This window comes from Ciconia boyciana, chromosome 3 (assembly GCF_034638445.1).
Source record: "Ciconia boyciana chromosome 3, ASM3463844v1, whole genome shotgun sequence".
In the NCBI taxonomy this organism is placed as follows: Eukaryota; Metazoa; Chordata; class Aves; order Ciconiiformes; family Ciconiidae; genus Ciconia; species Ciconia boyciana.
This window is the reverse complement of record NC_132936.1, coordinates 85,880,604-85,898,747: the sequence shown is the minus strand read 5'-3', so window position 1 is coordinate 85,898,747 and position 18,144 is coordinate 85,880,604. Positions and strand designations below refer to the sequence as shown.

General features: G+C 35.4%; 1 protein-coding gene across 1 annotated transcript in view; it reads right to left on the bottom strand.

The window, feature by feature from the left end:
- The window catches only part of RYR2 (ryanodine receptor 2), a 437,742-nt gene that overhangs the window by 130,930 nt on the left and 288,668 nt on the right, over window positions 1–18,144 (bottom strand). Inside the window, exons 41-50 of the mRNA XM_072857729.1 lie at window positions 14,546–14,689; window positions 11,685–11,958; window positions 8,655–8,769; window positions 7,932–8,064; window positions 6,609–6,712; window positions 5,068–5,203; window positions 4,192–4,378; window positions 3,605–3,710; window positions 2,219–2,339; window positions 748–917 (exon numbers count right to left, since the gene is read on the bottom strand). Coding sequence (XP_072713830.1) covers window positions 748–917; window positions 2,219–2,339; window positions 3,605–3,710; window positions 4,192–4,378; window positions 5,068–5,203; window positions 6,609–6,712; window positions 7,932–8,064; window positions 8,655–8,769; window positions 11,685–11,958; window positions 14,546–14,689 — 1,490 coding nt within the window. The remainder of the gene's footprint in view (window positions 1–747; window positions 918–2,218; window positions 2,340–3,604; window positions 3,711–4,191; window positions 4,379–5,067; window positions 5,204–6,608; window positions 6,713–7,931; window positions 8,065–8,654; window positions 8,770–11,684; window positions 11,959–14,545; window positions 14,690–18,144) is intronic.

The following is an 18,144-nucleotide window of genomic DNA, read 5'->3' as shown; positions in this document are numbered from 1 at the left end:
ACTATATTAAAGAATGTCATAGTTGCTTAACAGAACATTTCAAAATCAAGTAATACCAGTCAAGTCTGCATTTACAAAACTCAGTATGTTTCTGTGTTACGATCAAGCCCAAGTTCCAAGTGAGGAAAAAATCCTCACCTGCTCTTTCTTAAATAACAAAATTATTTTCAGAAAAATGTTGACATAAAAGGTCAAATAGGGAAATCAAAGTTCATGTCTTAACTCTCATATAAGCTCTCTAAATCTGATCTTTCTGGACCAAGCCAGCTAAGAAAAATTAGATGGAAATAAGACTCACAGAAAAAAAGGCAACAATATTGAGGAGGACCCAAACCAAAAATTCACTGATTTCCTAAATAACAATGTTGGTGTCCCTAACAAATGCATGGAGATTAATGCTTTCTGTATATGTCTGGAAAAAGGCTCTCAGTTACATGTTTCATTGACAGCTTATCTGGTTTTGATTCCATAGCACAAGCTCAGAAAGTCTCCTGGGGAAAGGCATTGCATCTCTTACGGATATGGATATCAATGGGGGCTCTTATAAAGTGAGGATCATTCTGGAGAATGCTTCTTCACTGCTCTTCAAGTATTCTCAAAGCTCAGCAACAACAGGTAGCTCATCCAGCATTTGAGAAATGCAGAAGACAACATGAGGAAATAAAAAATATTTTTTTGAGGGATGAAAAATGGTGCAGTGTCCAGTAAGATAACGGAACCAAAATAACAACAGACTTAAACCCTTACCGTATCTAAAGAAGCAGCAGCACGAAGATCTGGCAGAAAACCAACTTCAAGAAGGTGTAGAAGAAAATCCTGGTCCTCAATTCCATAGACCCTGTCAAGGAACAAAACCATGGCTGCCTTGTGATCTGGGCAAAACCCCGCAGACATGTCAGGTTCCACCACAGTACCATCTAAAAGGAAGAAATAAGACTTCAATGACAAGGATCATCCTTCACCAGCAGACTAGGCAGTCATGCTACTACTTGTCAGAGGTTTTGAGTCTCTGTTAATATCTAAGCATCTCCCCTATGGTTTTGATACACAAAGGCAACATATTTGTAGTTAACTGAAAAAGAATGCATAAGGCAAATTCTACCCGGCTAGACCTCAAAGACCATAGGTGCTTTTCTGTTCATGCTTTGTGTATTAAGGGATTCTTATCAGTTGATATTCTAATATGGTAAGTACCCAAAACATAGTAATTAATCTAAAGAACTACCTAGTTCTTAGAATAAGCAGACAGAAACTCAAAAATACAACAGTTCTACATCAAACACCCCAGGAATACAGGACTGGTGAGCATATCTGTAATGTATGACAATGAATTACGATTGTGCTAAAAAGTCCTCTGTATCTGAAAACTTCTGAAATATCTGAAAGGAATTCATTCAAATATTTTAAATTTTGATACTTTCATTTTCAAAACTGTTGGTGTTTTCAAAATCAAATAAATAATTCTGTATCTATGAGCTGTACTCTATGCTACTGAGATATCACCTATAGATCTATCATTATTTAGAATATAAATAAATAATGGTGTAATAGAACAACTGATCTTTTTATCTCTTCTACTGTAATCTATTGGACATTCTTGTGCTGTATGTCCCTAGACAATCCAGGTTGCAATTATAATGTTCTCTCTCTAGATACCCAAAAAAGCAGCTGTAATTCCTTTCCCTTTTATATTGATGCTCACATAGCTCCCACTATTGCAATCAATTCTATGTAGGCAGAAAACACAAAGAAATACATTTGCATACGTATGTCACACCTATAACTTCACCATAGTTGCTGAAGAACAACTCTGGTGTCTTAGTAAGATCTGCTAGAACCAATTGATAGAATTAGAAAAGCAAAAGCTAAGGATTATGTTATCAAGAAAAGAGACTGTAATTTTTAAAAATATTTTAGAAAAATAGAAAGTATGTGTTTTAAAATTTCTTTTTGAAGTTGTAATAGATTTTTGTGACTCAATTTAAATGAATGGGATTTACATCAGGGATTTAAGTGTACACAGAATTATTGCCTATAGCATGCAGAAAAATTTTTGAAACACGTTTGAAATACACATGATTTCTCTTCTAATTCACATAATAAATAGTTTGATTTCTATAACATTTTTAAATACTGAGAGAAGTATGAGTATATGTCATTAAATTACAAAATATAAGAATGGGATGGGAGGAAAAAAAAAGTAGAATAATCATCTTACCTTTAGCTATGGTTGGCATGTGGAAAGGAATACTAATTACTCCCACCAAATCTTCCAGTGGAATCAAAGACCGTAGAATTGATCTGATTCTAATGGCTTCCCCTTTACCAGCATGGATTAGCTAAGTAAAAGACAAATAAAAAATTAACAAGGTCTTCTTTTTATCTTCTATATGTGTTCATGTTCTGGAAACTTCCTGAACCATGGATACACAAGAATGACTGCTCTCAGAATCGCATTATAATTAATAAAGTAAATTTCATGCAACGTGTATTTATTTGCTGTATTTTGGATGCAAATGTGCAAAGTATAGAAATCTAGATGTTTGGTTATTAAATAAGACTAAGCCCATTTTCAGAACAGAATGTTAGGTAAAAGCATTAAAATGTAGCACATGGGGGGAGGGGATGGGGGAAGCAAAAGGAGATTTTCAGATAAAAAAACCCAGTTTTTCTGTCCTGGCCAAATAACAACACTTTCAGGTATCCCAGTTGTTTTAGTTTTGTTTTAAAAAAGGCAGCGAGACAGGGAGAAAACAAGACAATTTTTTATTCAAACGAAACAGATATTCATACACTGACTTTGTTATATGGATATATCTCTCCTTTCTCAAGTTATTAATCTCTGCACAAATCTGATACTGATCTATACTGATCTATATGAATTAGGGCACATTTCAGGGTGAAATGAGAAACTATGCATAACTAAGTAGACTTCTGAAGAACAGGAAGGTATTTTGAATAGTAAACAACAAATAGTTTCAAATAGTTTCAAGCTCTTAGGAACTAAGTGGTAAGGGCTTGGTTTTTATTGTGTGTCTAATTCTTTGTATCTAATGCCTGAAATACTGACATCTTACCTTTGAGAAGATTTGTCAGTGTAAATAAAGATTATAAGATATCGATGTGTATGTCCAGGGACAATGCTTATTCCTACATTTTAAAAGAATGCCCTATAATATTTACTCTTTTATATGCAATTTAAACAGATTGTTTAAATAAGTATATGAAGAGAGTAAAACCATGGTTTAAAAAAATAAATCACTCTAACCATCACAATAAATAGGGAATTTTGAGGAGTTTGATTGTCACAATGGACAAGCAAACAATATTCATGACAGAATGTTGTTGAAGACCAACCACAGGGAACAGTAATAAGAAAAGCAATGGCATAATTCCTTTAAAAATAACAGCTTCCAAATAGTTTACAGAGATTCCTTGCAAATCAGCAGATGAACACATTCTGTACATTAAAATACTACGTAGCCATACCACTGCTTTACTACCCGATAATGTGTTACTCTGAAAAAGCCAAGCAGCAAACCACCGAACAATCAGTAAAACAACTACGCCTTTACTTTCCAATGAATGAAGACATAAAACTTACATGCATTTCAGGGGCACAACGTCCTAAAAGATCAATCAAAGCAGCATAAAAAGTCATGATTGCATTTCCCATGTGAATAGTGTCATCTTCTTGTTCTTCCATTTCACTGTAATTAGTTAAATGTTAAAACAATTAAAACATGAAAAAAATACAAGAAAGTTTTTATATCAGCAATAGATAAGGAAAATCTGCTCATAGGTGTAACAGTTTACACATAGTGGCTTCATGTTAACTAGTGGATTTTTAGCAGGCTAACACAGAATGGAATCTGTCCCTAAAAGATTGTAGTGACATCTGCATTGTTACCATTTATCTGTCTCATTTTGCATCAGGGGATTGATTCTTAACTGACTGACAAAGAACAAACAGAATTCTAAAGAGGATTTAATATTTAGAGAGAGAGTTACTTAAATTAACAGTGCAGAGGAAGCACTATTTGGCAGAAGACAAGTCTGTATCCTCCAAAGAATGCAAGGAAGAATCCAGCTGATAATACACATGTTAAAACAAACAAGTCATTTCAGGACTAAGATTATAAAACAAATAAACACAAATTATGGCAATGTAAGCAATTCCACTGCACCTACAGGGTTTTACTAGATCCATTACTTGGGGAAGGTCCATCTCTTGTTGGATCTTCTGATATTTGTATTGCTTCCTCCATGGCAGCAAGTAACCCATTGCCTCCTTCTCCTCTCAGAGCTGGACCAAAACATTCAGGCCGACGGATAAGCAGTCTGACTACAACATTAGCATTCTCCTCCACGCTCTCTCCTACCACATAGAACAAACATAAAGATTTAAGATGATATCAAAAAGACTTCTGAAATATAATCGGAAAAATGTACACAAAAGTGCAGAATGTATGCATCAGCAGATACTTTTAACTACGAAACAGTTCAAATATAATGACAAAGTTACATAAACACACAAACATACTCCTCTATTATTGTAATAAAAGCTATGAAATAAAACATGTGATTTAATTCAAATTTAAATAGAGCCAAAGAACTATGTAATAAAGGATGTTTAAAGCATCACTGAGGCTACTGATTTGTAGTAAAGACTCACAGTCAAATGAGAGAGTTAATGAGGGGACCAATATAGCTGCTAAACACTAAAATTGGACTATTTAAATCTTCATTAAAAGATGGGACTTTGGCTCTATGTCTAGCATGAGTTTTATCATAAAAAGATTTAGGACACTCTGCTCTACTTCCAAAGGAGATGTGGGTATTTCAAAGACTAAAGATGGATCTAAAAAATGGGGTAGGCTCATAGGACCCTATATGACTTGTGAAATGGGCATCTAAGTTACTGTGTGTCTTGCATAATTCTACTCTTTCTGCAAATTGTCCTTTAAATTTATGGTAACTTATCAAGTTGGCTTGTATTACTATTTTAAATTACAAATTTATTTAAAGATTAGAAGAAGTTATAAAATTTATAGGCTTCTACTCTACCATTGCAAAAAACAGCAAAACGAAGAAAATCTAAATATCGCTCTCCTTCAACTGGATTCCATCCGATGTCTGGGTAGCCTTTAGAAATCAGCAAAGGACAACTCTGTAATCCACATCCAGCCAAGTAGCGAACCACCTAAAAGCAAGATAAGATGAAAAAGATATTAATTGTGAAAAACAAGAGAAGTGCAGTTTCAAAGGGAAGCATCCTCATACATTGTCTTGGATACGGTGTCCACATTCTATTATCCCCAACAAAACCATATCATACTTTGGGCAAATCAGAAGAACAGCCTCTTTCTTGTTCACATTCTCAGTCTTTTCCTACTTCTGCCATGAACTGCAAGACCTTACTTATCTCAATTCCATTTTTCCTCTAAATCACTGCTTTGCTATCTATATCTCATTTCTCTTGCAACCCTGAGCATTACAAATTAGTCAATTTTGTAATATTTCCCAACTACACACTATCCATATTTGAAAATACATCTTCTAATATAACTCACAGGCCTACTCTTTTCTTTTAACTTTTCCTTTTCACTTGCCTTTTTTCTTCCTTTCTTTTTGAAGGAAGTAACACTGCTTTAAACACTCCTTTATAGCAGCAACACTCCCTGTAATTCAGACCTATAGTCTCAGTAGCAGTTTTCAGTTGGCCCTCTCCTTTCTGAATTGTAAGAATTGTAAGCATACCCTTTAACCAGTTCAGACAGCTTCTTTTTGCTGACCATTTATAAGTCTGAAAATGTCCTTTTAAACACACATGGTCTATCTTCCTATTCCAAGAAAGGATCATCCACACTTACATTACTCCTGATAGATGCTTTCCTACGAAGGTTATAGAATCTCCAGAATTGGAGGTCTTCAAGAACAAATTGGACAATGTATTCCACTGTCTTACTTTCCATTAGAAAGTGTTTTTTAATTACTATCTTGAATCTGTCTTTCCATTATTTAAGCCACTTTTCTTATCCACTACTGACATAGTAACCATTATTCTATTCCTTCTTGGAGCAGCAATTTACATATTCTACACAAATGTCACATGCTCTCTTCAGTTTTTTATTCTTTAGTCTAATTAATCCCAATTCTTTCAATCTTTCCTGAAGCAGGTTTAAATGTTAGAAAAAAATACAGATAGATAGACATCTCTATGAAAATTTGTCATTTATTGTAACAAGCTGTCACAAGGCTTCTAGTAACCCCTATTGCATTATGCCACCACTGCATGTCACCATCAAGATGGAACAACAAAGAAAGATTTTAGCAATGAAGCTTTGTTGGATATGGACTCCACTATTCCCAAAGTAAGAGCTGCCCTTGAGGCAATTCCTTTTGGTTACACCTGTGTATGTAATAACCATAAACTCAGTTCAACTATCTAGACCACCAGCAGAAAGAACAAACAATCAGATCCTGACAGTCTTCCTCTGAAAGGTACCTAAAACTCCTATAAAATTCTTATAATCTAGGATTTTGATTACTCCCGGAAACAGGAATATTCCCCTCTACAAAAAATGCTTGATAAAGAAACTACCAACCTTCTCCAAATCAGGCTCCCTTAAAGCTAGTGCAAGTTCATTGTTATCCATCACAGAGGCTGCTGCAACATCTAAAGGAGTTGATCCTCGCATAGAAGGAGAGGCTGTAAAATAACATTCAGTTTCAACACCAACTTAATAAAAACCAACAAGTTCATAGGAAATACATTAACAATTTTTTTTAATAAAATACAACATTTTGCCATTAGTTAGCACATGATTATAAGCATATCATGTATACCATTCAGTTTATAATAAAATCATGCACTCGCATGAAATTTGACATTGATGTGAAATCAAAAACCAATGTAGATGTTCAAGCTAGAAACAACTTTTCTTACACATTCCTATTCTTATCACATACTTTGTTTTAAGATCTCGTTCTTTCTAATTTTCCTAACTGACACAACTTCATTTTGAGGAAAAAGTAGCGGGGATTTTGTGTCTAAAACACTGACATTTTATTAAATGTATTGAAACAGAAAATATCTTTCAGCTTTAAAATATAAGATTATATGTTATCTATTTCTTTAAAAAATGGCAGTCATTATAGCATTAGAAAAAGCTAAGGTTTTCATATTAACACTCCAAATGCATTTGGGAACTTTCTCTCAAAAAAGATTTTTAGTTTATGCTTCTGTCCTGTACCTATACATTAATAAGGAATTTGTGATCATTTAAAAAAATTACTATGATGATTCTAAATAATTATATATTCTCAATTACAAGTACTAAATTAAATAAAGGATAAATGCGTCTCCTCTATAACACTTCGGCCTAGAAAAGAAAAGCTAACGTTTTTAAGAAAATTTCAAGGTTCATTTCTGGGCATCTATACATGTATACCCAAGCAAATGAGCTCTGTATTTCTCCCACTGCCATAGGTGTATACTGAACAGTGTACAGAAGAAAGTGCAGGGGATCAAGCTTGAGCAGTGAGAAGTAAGCCCTAATGAAATGCTGCTGACACTTATTTATGATTCTCTTCATCAAAATCAGGATTTTATTCTATTCCTCAAAATGTGCAATTAAACACTGACTCTCTTTTAATGTCCAGGCACATACAAAAAAGGGTATACTAAATTACCTCATCTTAATACTACTGTCAGGGGTTATTTTGGAGTTAGCAATACAGCTAACGCGGATATTTTTGCACTGGGTAAAGCAGAAACTTCAACACAAAAAGAAGGTGCAAACAGAGGGACGCAGAAAAACACAGGTGGTTTTATATATATATATATAAAATTTATATATATACACACAGATATATTAGCAGAAAGTTTTAAGATTTAGAATCTCAAAAGCCACACACTTATTACTTACCAAGGCCAACACTGCTGTTTTCCAATAAATAGCTAAGATGATCAAACATAGCTTTTTGATTCTGCCTGCTGATGCGGCAAAAATAACACAGAAAACGACAGCAGTTTGCCACCATCTTTGGGAAAGTGATTTCCTACGAAGCAAATAAAAACAGACTGAAGCTCAGACTCTAAGACAGGCATAAAACTTGCAAAAGATCATTTATGTAACAGCCTTTTAACACACTGATATTTATGCACTGTATTCATCACACCTCAGTGAAGTTAACTGTCTAGGTTTCACCCTGGAATCAACAGGGCTTTCTCAGCAAGAAAATAACTCCTTAAGCCCGAAAGATCAAGGTATAAGCTTGAAAAACAAGAGCTGGGATCACCTATAAATTCTAGATTCAAACACAAAAAAACGTGAATGCTCAGATTCACAGAGTAATGCTGCATCAATTTTTAACTAGTTTCTAAAAAGATCTCCCCTTTAAACCCAGTAAGCATATAACGTGCTATTTGCAGTTTTTTCTTCAAAGCATCTGAAATTACAATGCTAATTATATCTTCCTCCAGAATGGAAGGATAGATGCTTCTAAAAACTTAGTCAACTATTGTGCTAATGGAAATCAGTAAGAGGTTATGGTCTCAGTACCTCCAGTGACTGCTCAGTGCCTTACAGGATAAAGCTTTGAACAGCTATATTCTAAAATCTCTGTCTTCTAACAGTGAATTGCTTTACCTTGGATTCTCCTCCACCAAGCACATTTACCATCACTTCCATGACAGTTTCATGCATGCCTAAAGCTCTCATGAGATTTGGATGTTGGTAAAATACTTTATTATTCATGATGTCTCTACAGGAAAACAAAATAAAAAATTGGATTAAAATGTTATGGACCAGTGGTTTACCTATTATGTTATTTGCAAAGCTGATTTACCGTGCAATTCTTCACCACCTGAGTGAAAAATTACCTCAGGGACTTTTTCAGTTGAGTCTCGGTCTCTCCTGATAGTTTATTTTTCTATGCACATTGTGGAAGGACCTGACCTTTCTTTTCCCAAATTATAGTTATTGCCCTAATCACCACTTGATTATACCAGAGTAGGATGCTCTTCTATTTTCATTAGAAATTCCATTCCAGATCTAAAATTATTTTCTGACAAGAGCATGATCAAAACTACTATATTAGCTTAAATTTTAAATTCAACTAATCAATATTTTTGACAAAGCATTCTTTTCAGAATATTTCAACCTTGAGACATTTGACATCTGCCATCAAAACCAAGACAAAACAATTGCAGGGGAAAGAGAATGTATATCCAGCTATCCTCTATGCATCAGAAACAGAAGTTGCATAAATATTAACCTTAGTTCATGAGTTACTGCTCAAAAGAACTCTTCCCTCCTACATATTTCAGCAGAACAGATTTACATACTTTAAAATCAGTCCTGAAGATTATAATGTCAATATTTTATACAGACATGTTATGTCCAATAAAAACATCTGGTTTAAAAAGTAATTAAATTTCTAAAAACTGCAATTAGTCTTGAAATCACACACATCCCATAAATAAATGTGAAAGCAACCAGGTCATGGGAGAAAAGGACTAGCAAGACACTCACTATATAAAATACTATTGACAACTGTTCAAATTTCATTGTACATTTTATAGCAGTCTCTTTTTTTCTGACCTAAAACTCCTGCAATAAGGCAAGGAAAATTTCAGCCTCATAAAAGATGAGATGTGAAGAGGACTGTTCCATCAACTGTAAAAGCTACAAATCCGCAACTATCAGTCATGTAACAGAATGCATGCAGTATGTCTGATGGCACTATCAGAGATTTGACTCCCAGTAACTCCCAGAAAGATTAGCTGATCTTTTTCCCCCAAAGCCTACAACCGGACTTCATATCAGAGATGATAGAGGATAGGCCCTGCCTTCAAAAGCTATCCATACCACATCTCCTTTCTGCACTAATGCTTCATGCTGTGGAAAGAGACCTCGATGGTATCAATCTGCCAAGTCATTCTAAACTCTTATTTGTCTACAGCAGCTTTCTTTTACAGAAATACAGTACAGAAAGCCAAAACGTCACCTCAGGGGCTGGCCAGCAATATTATGCTACTTTGGAAAGCACAACCACTTTCAGTGTTCTGTTTAACTGTGGACGGCATTATGAAATGTCACACTTAATGTGATAATTTCCACAGAAATTATTACGCTTAACACCTAACCCTAAGTGATAATTTCTGAGGAAACTGAGTTTTTAAGCAGGAATGAGTGAGACTTCCATTTCTCAGATGGAAGAAAGGAATACTTTCCACTCACAGCAAAAAACTTGGCATTTCTAAATAGGTGCTGGAGCCCAGGCCAGGCGATAAAAGGTACAAATGGCACAGCTGGGTAACCTACAAGATAAATAAGACTATGGTAGAGGCTACCAAGAAGGGTGATAGGAACAGGCAGTGAGAACACTAGCTTAACAGAAAGTACTCTTTCTTCCTTACACCAGACTTTCGCATATCACCAACAACGTTGTTAAAATTAAATCAGATTCACAAAATCTTGGCTTTTAATTCATAGCAGAAAATGTTGAGGGGAAAAAAATGTAAAAGAACAAAAAAAAAGCAGAACATTAAATGAAAACCCCTCTGAGATTGGTTTTTCCCCAGGTATAGCACGCCAGAATCTAGTAATCACTCATTTCAGACTTCATTAGCTTAAGTGAAATGTAACAACTCAAATTTGAAGTACAAAGGTGGATTTAGAAATACCAGTATTTTGTATCTCTTGACAGGTGATGGACTTTCTCCCTTGCCAAAGCCTTAGCATGAGTACATTGAACATTGCAACAGCCAGGGAACATTGATGGGACCTGCTGGCAAGCTAAGAAGTAGGCATTGTTCATAATGACACTACGAAATTATGTATAGACATTATTTCAATATTTGAGGTTTTCAGTAAGCTCAAAAAAAAGAAAAAGGTATTTTGCACAACAAAAGCTTCTCTTCTCCTTGCATTCCTGGCATTCTTTATACAATGCTGTCTTTGGTTGTCATTGCTCTTGCTGATTGGAGATTTCTAATAGATCACAGCTGATGTTTAATCTCACCAGACATCTCTCAGATGGTAATATTTCTTTGAAAAAAGTGAGAAAAAACCCAAACTCTTTGCTAGTAGAGATGATCGTGTTTTCTTTACTGTTTTCTCCAATTGTACTCTTTATTAGGCTATATTTCACTATTATTCATCACATAATTAGGAAAAATAAGACTGGGTGAACTACTTCATAGTTCAAATAGTACCAACTACATTCAGTGTAATAAAAAGATGGCATATGTACAGACACATGCAGACAAAACTCCATTAGCTGACTGCTGGGGGGAATTGTATGTGTCAACAGCTACCACTCACTGGATTCATATAAAATGGACAGTATGCTTGATAGGATTCTTCACAGCCATACGATTTAAAATATGGTAACAAGATATATTTTGTAATAGCATAAAACATTATATACATGTTTTCATCTTTTCTCACAAGAAGTCTTACAGATATCATTTGCTTCTCTCCCAAAATGATAAATATAATGCTGCAAAGGCTGTATCTTACAACTGAAGATACTACACAACCGATACCACTGTCTGCACTTACACCCATCTAGACTATTCACATTCAAACTTCATGTATAACCTTGGCCATTACCATATAGCAAATAACAACAAATATCTGTAAATAAAGAGATGTTACACTCCAGTTATTTACCCTAGTCCACGAATCATAAGTTTCTCTTCCTCCTTCCCCATTCTGACACTAAGCAAGGAACGGATTTGACCAAGGGATGCCAGAAGATTGATTGTGTCTTCCACAGACACACTATTTATGGTGTAGGTCTTTGGTAGGGCTCGAACCAGACCACCAATACCATCATATTGGCGATGCAGCAATACAAACATGGCCCTCACTAATTCCGGATCTTCTATCACTGATTCCTGGGCCCAGCGTACCATTGTGTCTGAAATCAACTGCTGAAGAGTAGCTGTGAAGAAAATACATAAATCACAAAATTACCATTAGTTGCTCATCTCTCTACTGGTAGTCCCTCAGAACTCATTATGCAACATGAATTGGAATGAATTCAATTCTTAAGAAGCACCTTTTTCTTAGTATTTCTTTAGCAGGCTATCAAAGGGTAATAAAATCACACAAGAGAAGCAGAAACATCTCAAGACTAAAAGCCTATATTTAAAATTAAAATACAGAACATAAATCTGATAACATAAAAAAATTATGAAGACATACAAGATGCTCACAAAATCACCAAATTTATCTCTACATATTGCTTTCAAGATTTTTCCAGGAATTCAGGTCTGAGGGTTTTTCTTACATATTATGAAGTAAGACTCGAAAAATATACTGGTAGCACATGTAAATGTTGTATTATTTATTTACAGATCTAAGCTCTGTATCTACTCCAAATTTTATAATGTATGAAATGGAATAATTTAACTTAGTCCTTTGCCAAAACCAAAGGCCCTTCCAAAGAAATAGAAATGAAGAGACTCCAATCAAATGGCAAATCATCATTTGCATATTTTGAATTCAGTCTCTAATGAAGCAAGAAACCCATATCTGGTATTCTCACTGACAATCTGTATTAGTTGGGATATATATATGTATATTTGGGAAAGTCCTCTGTTAAAATAGACAAGCTATATAATGTCAGTTAAGATCTGAGACTACTCTTTAGAAAAATTACTCATGAACTAACAGTCAAGACAAAGTATTTGATAAAGACAATTGAACAATGTTCTTTTTCCCATCTCAGAGAACTTCCATTCAGGTTTGCAAGACTTTGTCAGATCAACTCAGGATCCTCTTGAGATATCCTGACAGTGATACACCAGAGAATTTCACCTTTAGTACTTTAGTACTGTATTTCCATGTCAAGAGGATAACAGCAAAAGTTTGACAAGGGAAATTTGATAATCCCTCCTGACGTTCAATAAACTGCCTAATAAATATCCTGATGTTGAAGAAGGTGGCTGATGCAGACCAAACATCAAAAATATTTTCAAATTAGAAATCTATGTGTTGAGACAGTAACATGATTTTGGAGTAAACCAGATGCAATTTTAGCCTAAACTCAAACAAACAAACAAAAAAGTAAAAGTACTTAAAGAAAGATATTTAAGGGACAGGAGTTTACAGAAAAGGAAATGTTTAACAAATAAGAGAATTTCTGCTAAGATGTGCTAATACAGGGTAAGGGAAAAAAAGAGCAATAGTACTGTATTTTATCGTTACTGTCCAAACACTGTACTATAGGTGTTTCCATTGTCAAACAGCATAGCATTTTCTGGCTGTCATTTGGCTCCTGTTTTGATAACTGCAATACTGCATCCCACATACCTGTGGGTCTGGCTGTTATCTTGCTTGCAGTGAAGAACCCAAGCAGCCTAGCCACCACAATACTGTTTAATTAGTTTAATATAATACTGTCTTTCTACTAACATGAGAGTGAGAGAATTAGATTTTGTAGAGCTTTAAGGTTACTAAAAGAAAAAAATCAGGAAACCGTAGGATTCATCACAACATTCTGCATAGACCTAGCCTCTAATTATCACTGCCTGGTAACTGAAGTAACAGTTATAAACTGCAAAGCTAGAAGCAACACTTTTAGGAGGACAAAAATATTTCTACTTAAAGAACACTAAGCTAACACTAATAACTGGTAGCTAAGAAGCCTTCTCATTATAAGTACCTCGGGGAAATCTTCTCATCCCATAACTCTAGGCAGTTGCATTAAGCAGCCAAGTTAAAAGGCCAGTCTCCCTAGGAATTCTGTGTAGTCAATGATGGAAACCAAGATTTTTTACCAAAGTCAGAACACCTAAACTGTGTGCCCAGAAATTAATTCCTGCTAGTAGGGTAGCAGCATAAAAAATTAGGACATTTGAAACTGCCACCCACCATAATAAAGGCAAAAAAAATTTATAAAAATAAAATCAGCACTGACAAGTAAAAAATAAATAAAATTCCATAATCAGTTGGCACCAAGTGCAGAACTTGGATGCTTCTGGCAATGATTCTTATCAAGATGGAAAGGCAGAAAGTGTCAGAAAAATGACAGCGCAACAATCACAGTCAGCAAATCTTGAATTTTAGGTTGGGTGGGGAGGCTTCTCCTAAGTGCAGCTTTGCAAATTATAGTCTAATTGCACAGTCTTCTTTAATTTGGTAATCTTCATGCAAATACTGATTTGAAGCTGCTGTAGCTGATTTTATGAGCAAGTTCTCATAATCAGGACCTTGCTACAATTATTAAGTCTGCACTATTCTACAAAAAGCAAGATACATTCTGGAAAAATTATGACTTGAAAAAAAGATCAAGGGCAAAAAAGCCAGTAGAAGAAATTTTCCACTACGTCCCACTGGGAAACAAATCTGCCTATCATAAAAATTCCATCTGAGCTCGTTTTGAGTCAGAGCTACAAACTTTAAGGTGCACAGATGGTTCACTAAAAATCCACCTTGTTTTGCCTGAAAATATATGAAGAACTTCCTCCCCTGCCTCTATTGCCTTTTGGAATTAGGATACAATAAACTGATTTAATTTTGCTTACAGGATGTCTTAGCATCATCATCAACTGGCTTCTCAGCTTGCTTCTTCTTCAGATATGTAACTTTTTCCATAAGGTATAGGAGGCGACCCCTGATGGTTAAATCACTGTTTCCATCCAAAGTTCCATCTTCATCTAGTTCAATTCCTGAAATAAAAAATATACACTAAATAGTAAAAGAATAAAATTAAACAAGCTACAGACATGTTTTGTATCTTGTATGTACAAACATAACCAAACTGAACTATGTTGTTCTGCTCTGTTAGAACTACAAAAGAGTTTGATATGGGATATGCTTAACCAGCTGTTTGGAACAAGTACAGACCAGGTATATGTGCAAGGCAGGAAACTGCAGATAAGGATCATGTAATCTTATTAATTTATTGTATAAATTGTGTGTTATTATACATAAAATATATAATAAATATATTTCTGTGGTCAGCTCCCCCAGTATGCATGTTTCCATGCTAACGTTGATGCCTGTGTTTTGGACATATGTAGCTCAGAAGTGTAGATATAGTCCCTACTGACACAGTATGGTTCAACTGATACTAATAAAGACTAGGAGATTTTTAGGTAAAACATATCACAGAAGTGAAAGAATTAAAGTTCCAATAAATATACTTTCTAGTGACCAGTCAGAATAAAGTAGCCACCTTCACAATACAGTGGCGGGTTCATGATATTCCTATAGCAAGCTACAAAAATGTAAAAACATGCATGTGAGGCTTTACAGAATCACAGAACAGCTGAGGTTGGAATGAGCCTTTAGAGATCGTCTAGTCCAGCCTCCCTGCTCAAAGCAGGTTCAACTAGAGCAGGTTGCTCAGGACCATGTCCAGTCAGGTTTTGAGTATCTCCTAAGGTGGAGACTCTACAACCTATCTGGGCAACCTGTTCTTGAGTTCCATCACCCCTACAGTAAACAAAAAAACACAAAAACCAAAATAAAACAAAGAAACAAAAAAAAAAAGTAGAATTTCCTGTATTTAAATTTGTGCCCATTGTCTCTTGTGCTGTCACTAGGCACCACTGAGGAAAGCCTGGCTCATCTTTCTTTACTCCCCCTGTCCAACAGGTATTCATGCTTATTGATACAATCCCCCCATGAGCTTTCTCTTCAAGTTAAACAACCCTAGCCCTCTCAGTTTCTCCATGTACAAAAGATGCTCCAAGAATTTAATCATCTTTGATGGCCCCTCTCTGGACTCACTCCAGTGTGTCCATGTCTCTCTTGTACTGGGGAGCCCAGCTGTTGGCTTTCTTTGCCACAAGGGCCCATTGCTGCTCATGCTCACCTTGCTGTCCACCAGGATCCCCAGGTCCTTTTCTGCAAAGCTACTTTCCAGTTTGGTCCCTAGCCTGTCTTTGCTGCATGGGGTTATTCCTCCCCAGGTGCAGGACTTTGCACTTCCCATTGCTGAACTTCATGGGACTCCTGTCAGCTCATTTCTCTCACAGTTTTAACTTTATTCATTCATGCATACATTCTAAAGGAATTAAAAATCTTGACCTATACCTATTACTCACATTAAAATAAGATCAAAGTGAAAAGGTCATTCAACTATTTTTTCCGGGTTTTTTAGTTCCCAATATAAGTTCTAAAGTTAAGGGTTTTGTGAGGAGTTCTTTAGCAGTCTTGAATTTTATAGGATTGTCGTGTTTCTTCACGACATCACATCATTCTTCTCAATTTACTGCATCTGTTTTTAATTGTCTGATTTTTTGCATTAAGTACAGTTCCATTTCCATTAAAAGTTATTTTGTTATGTTTTGTCCTAAGAGAGTAACTGACGCTAAACTAAACAAGGATCATCAGTAACTTCATATTTTACACTAAATCATACTACAAAATGGTTTGGATTGCAGTCTCTTCAACCAAACTAATTAACAGTAAAGACACTGAAGTGTCTTATCACTTAGAACACAGAGATGCTCTGAAATTACTCAAATGAAATGTCTGTTTTCCCACAGTTACGCTGTTCCTTGAGCTCTAGTTGTACTTTTCTGATTTGCAAACTGTCAATATAATTGTCTCAACCATTTCACAAGATGTGAATCCCCAAATGGTGGCTGGCTAATCCACCAAACACAGGACTCAGGATGTGTAATTGTTTTACCTATTTTGCAATAGCCACATTTTGAATACACAGGGCAATTCATTCTGCTCTACTGTAATGCATCCTCTGACCCACAAAATTAATTTTCTACTTGTAGATTATGCAAATTACTTTTTCCCCATAAAGAAAAGAAAAATAATGACAAAACTAGACCAAGTAATTTGAACAGAGGAGAATGATGGTAAAAGACTAAAGAAAAATCAGAAAAATCAAAAAGAATGATAAAGCCTCTTCTCCTTTCAAATGTTATTTCTAAATTCTTTTTTTCATCTTCGTTTCTGTCAACTGACAGTTTACTTTGAATTTTCCTTTTTTTTTCTTTTTTCATTTTTCATTTAAAATAAAAGTATTTCATTTGAAGTGTCATAATGCACCTTCATCAAGTTTGTGGATGATACAAATTGGGAGGAGCAGAAAACACACTCAAGGGCAGGAAGTTCAACAAGGGTAGAGGAATAGGCTGACAGGATACTCAAAGTTCAGCAAGCACAAATGCAAAGTTTTGCAACTTGGACAGACCAACCCTATGTGACAATACAGGCTGGGCATGAACTGGCTATAAAAACATCTTTGCAAAAAGAACTTCGGGGCTCCTGTTGGACAGCAAGCTAGACACCAGTCAGCAGTGCACTCTAATGGTAAGGAGAGCTAAAAATATCCTGTATTAGCAGAAACATAATCACTAGCTCAAAGTAAGTGATTATTTCCCAATACTCAGCACTCATGAGATGACATCTGGAATACTACATCCGGTTTTGGGTTACCCAATACAAGAAAAATATTGAAAAGCTGGAGAGCATCCAAAAATGGCCCATCAAGATGACTGGTGGCTGGACCACTTGTCCTTTAAGGAGAGGATGAAGGAACTGGGTTTGTCAACCTGCAGAACAGAAGCTTTATGGTGGACCTAATAGCAGTCCACCAAAACCTACAAGAAAGCTAGCAAGAAAATGCAGCCACGCTCTTTTCTGAGGTGAACCAGATACAACTGTCAAACTAAAACAAGCAGGGTCCCAAACTGACATAAGGAAAAAAGAAAAAAAACACCATTACGACACAAGCCCTGCAACACGTTGCTCAAAGATATTGTGGAATCTCTGTGCTTAGAAGCTTTCAAGAACCAAGTGCAAAAATCGCTGAGCAACCAGGTCTGAGTTCAGCGTTGGCTCTGCTTTGAGTAGGAGGCTGCATTAAAGACCTTCCATGACATTTGATACCTTAACAAATCTGTAATTGTTTTAGTAACAGAAATATCTTTAAGATTAACTAATCTAACCAAACTGCCTTGTGATACACAAGGATATCAACTGTGCTTGCTCTACCAAGAAAGAAAATTAATGTATTATGAAGTCAGATATTGATGGTATGTTTTTATTTATTTGAATATTTTAAGGTAGTGAATTAAATAATTAAACATTTTATTTCCAGTTAAACTGGGATCAATAAGGAATGCAATTCAGGAGGGAACATGCAGAGATCCTC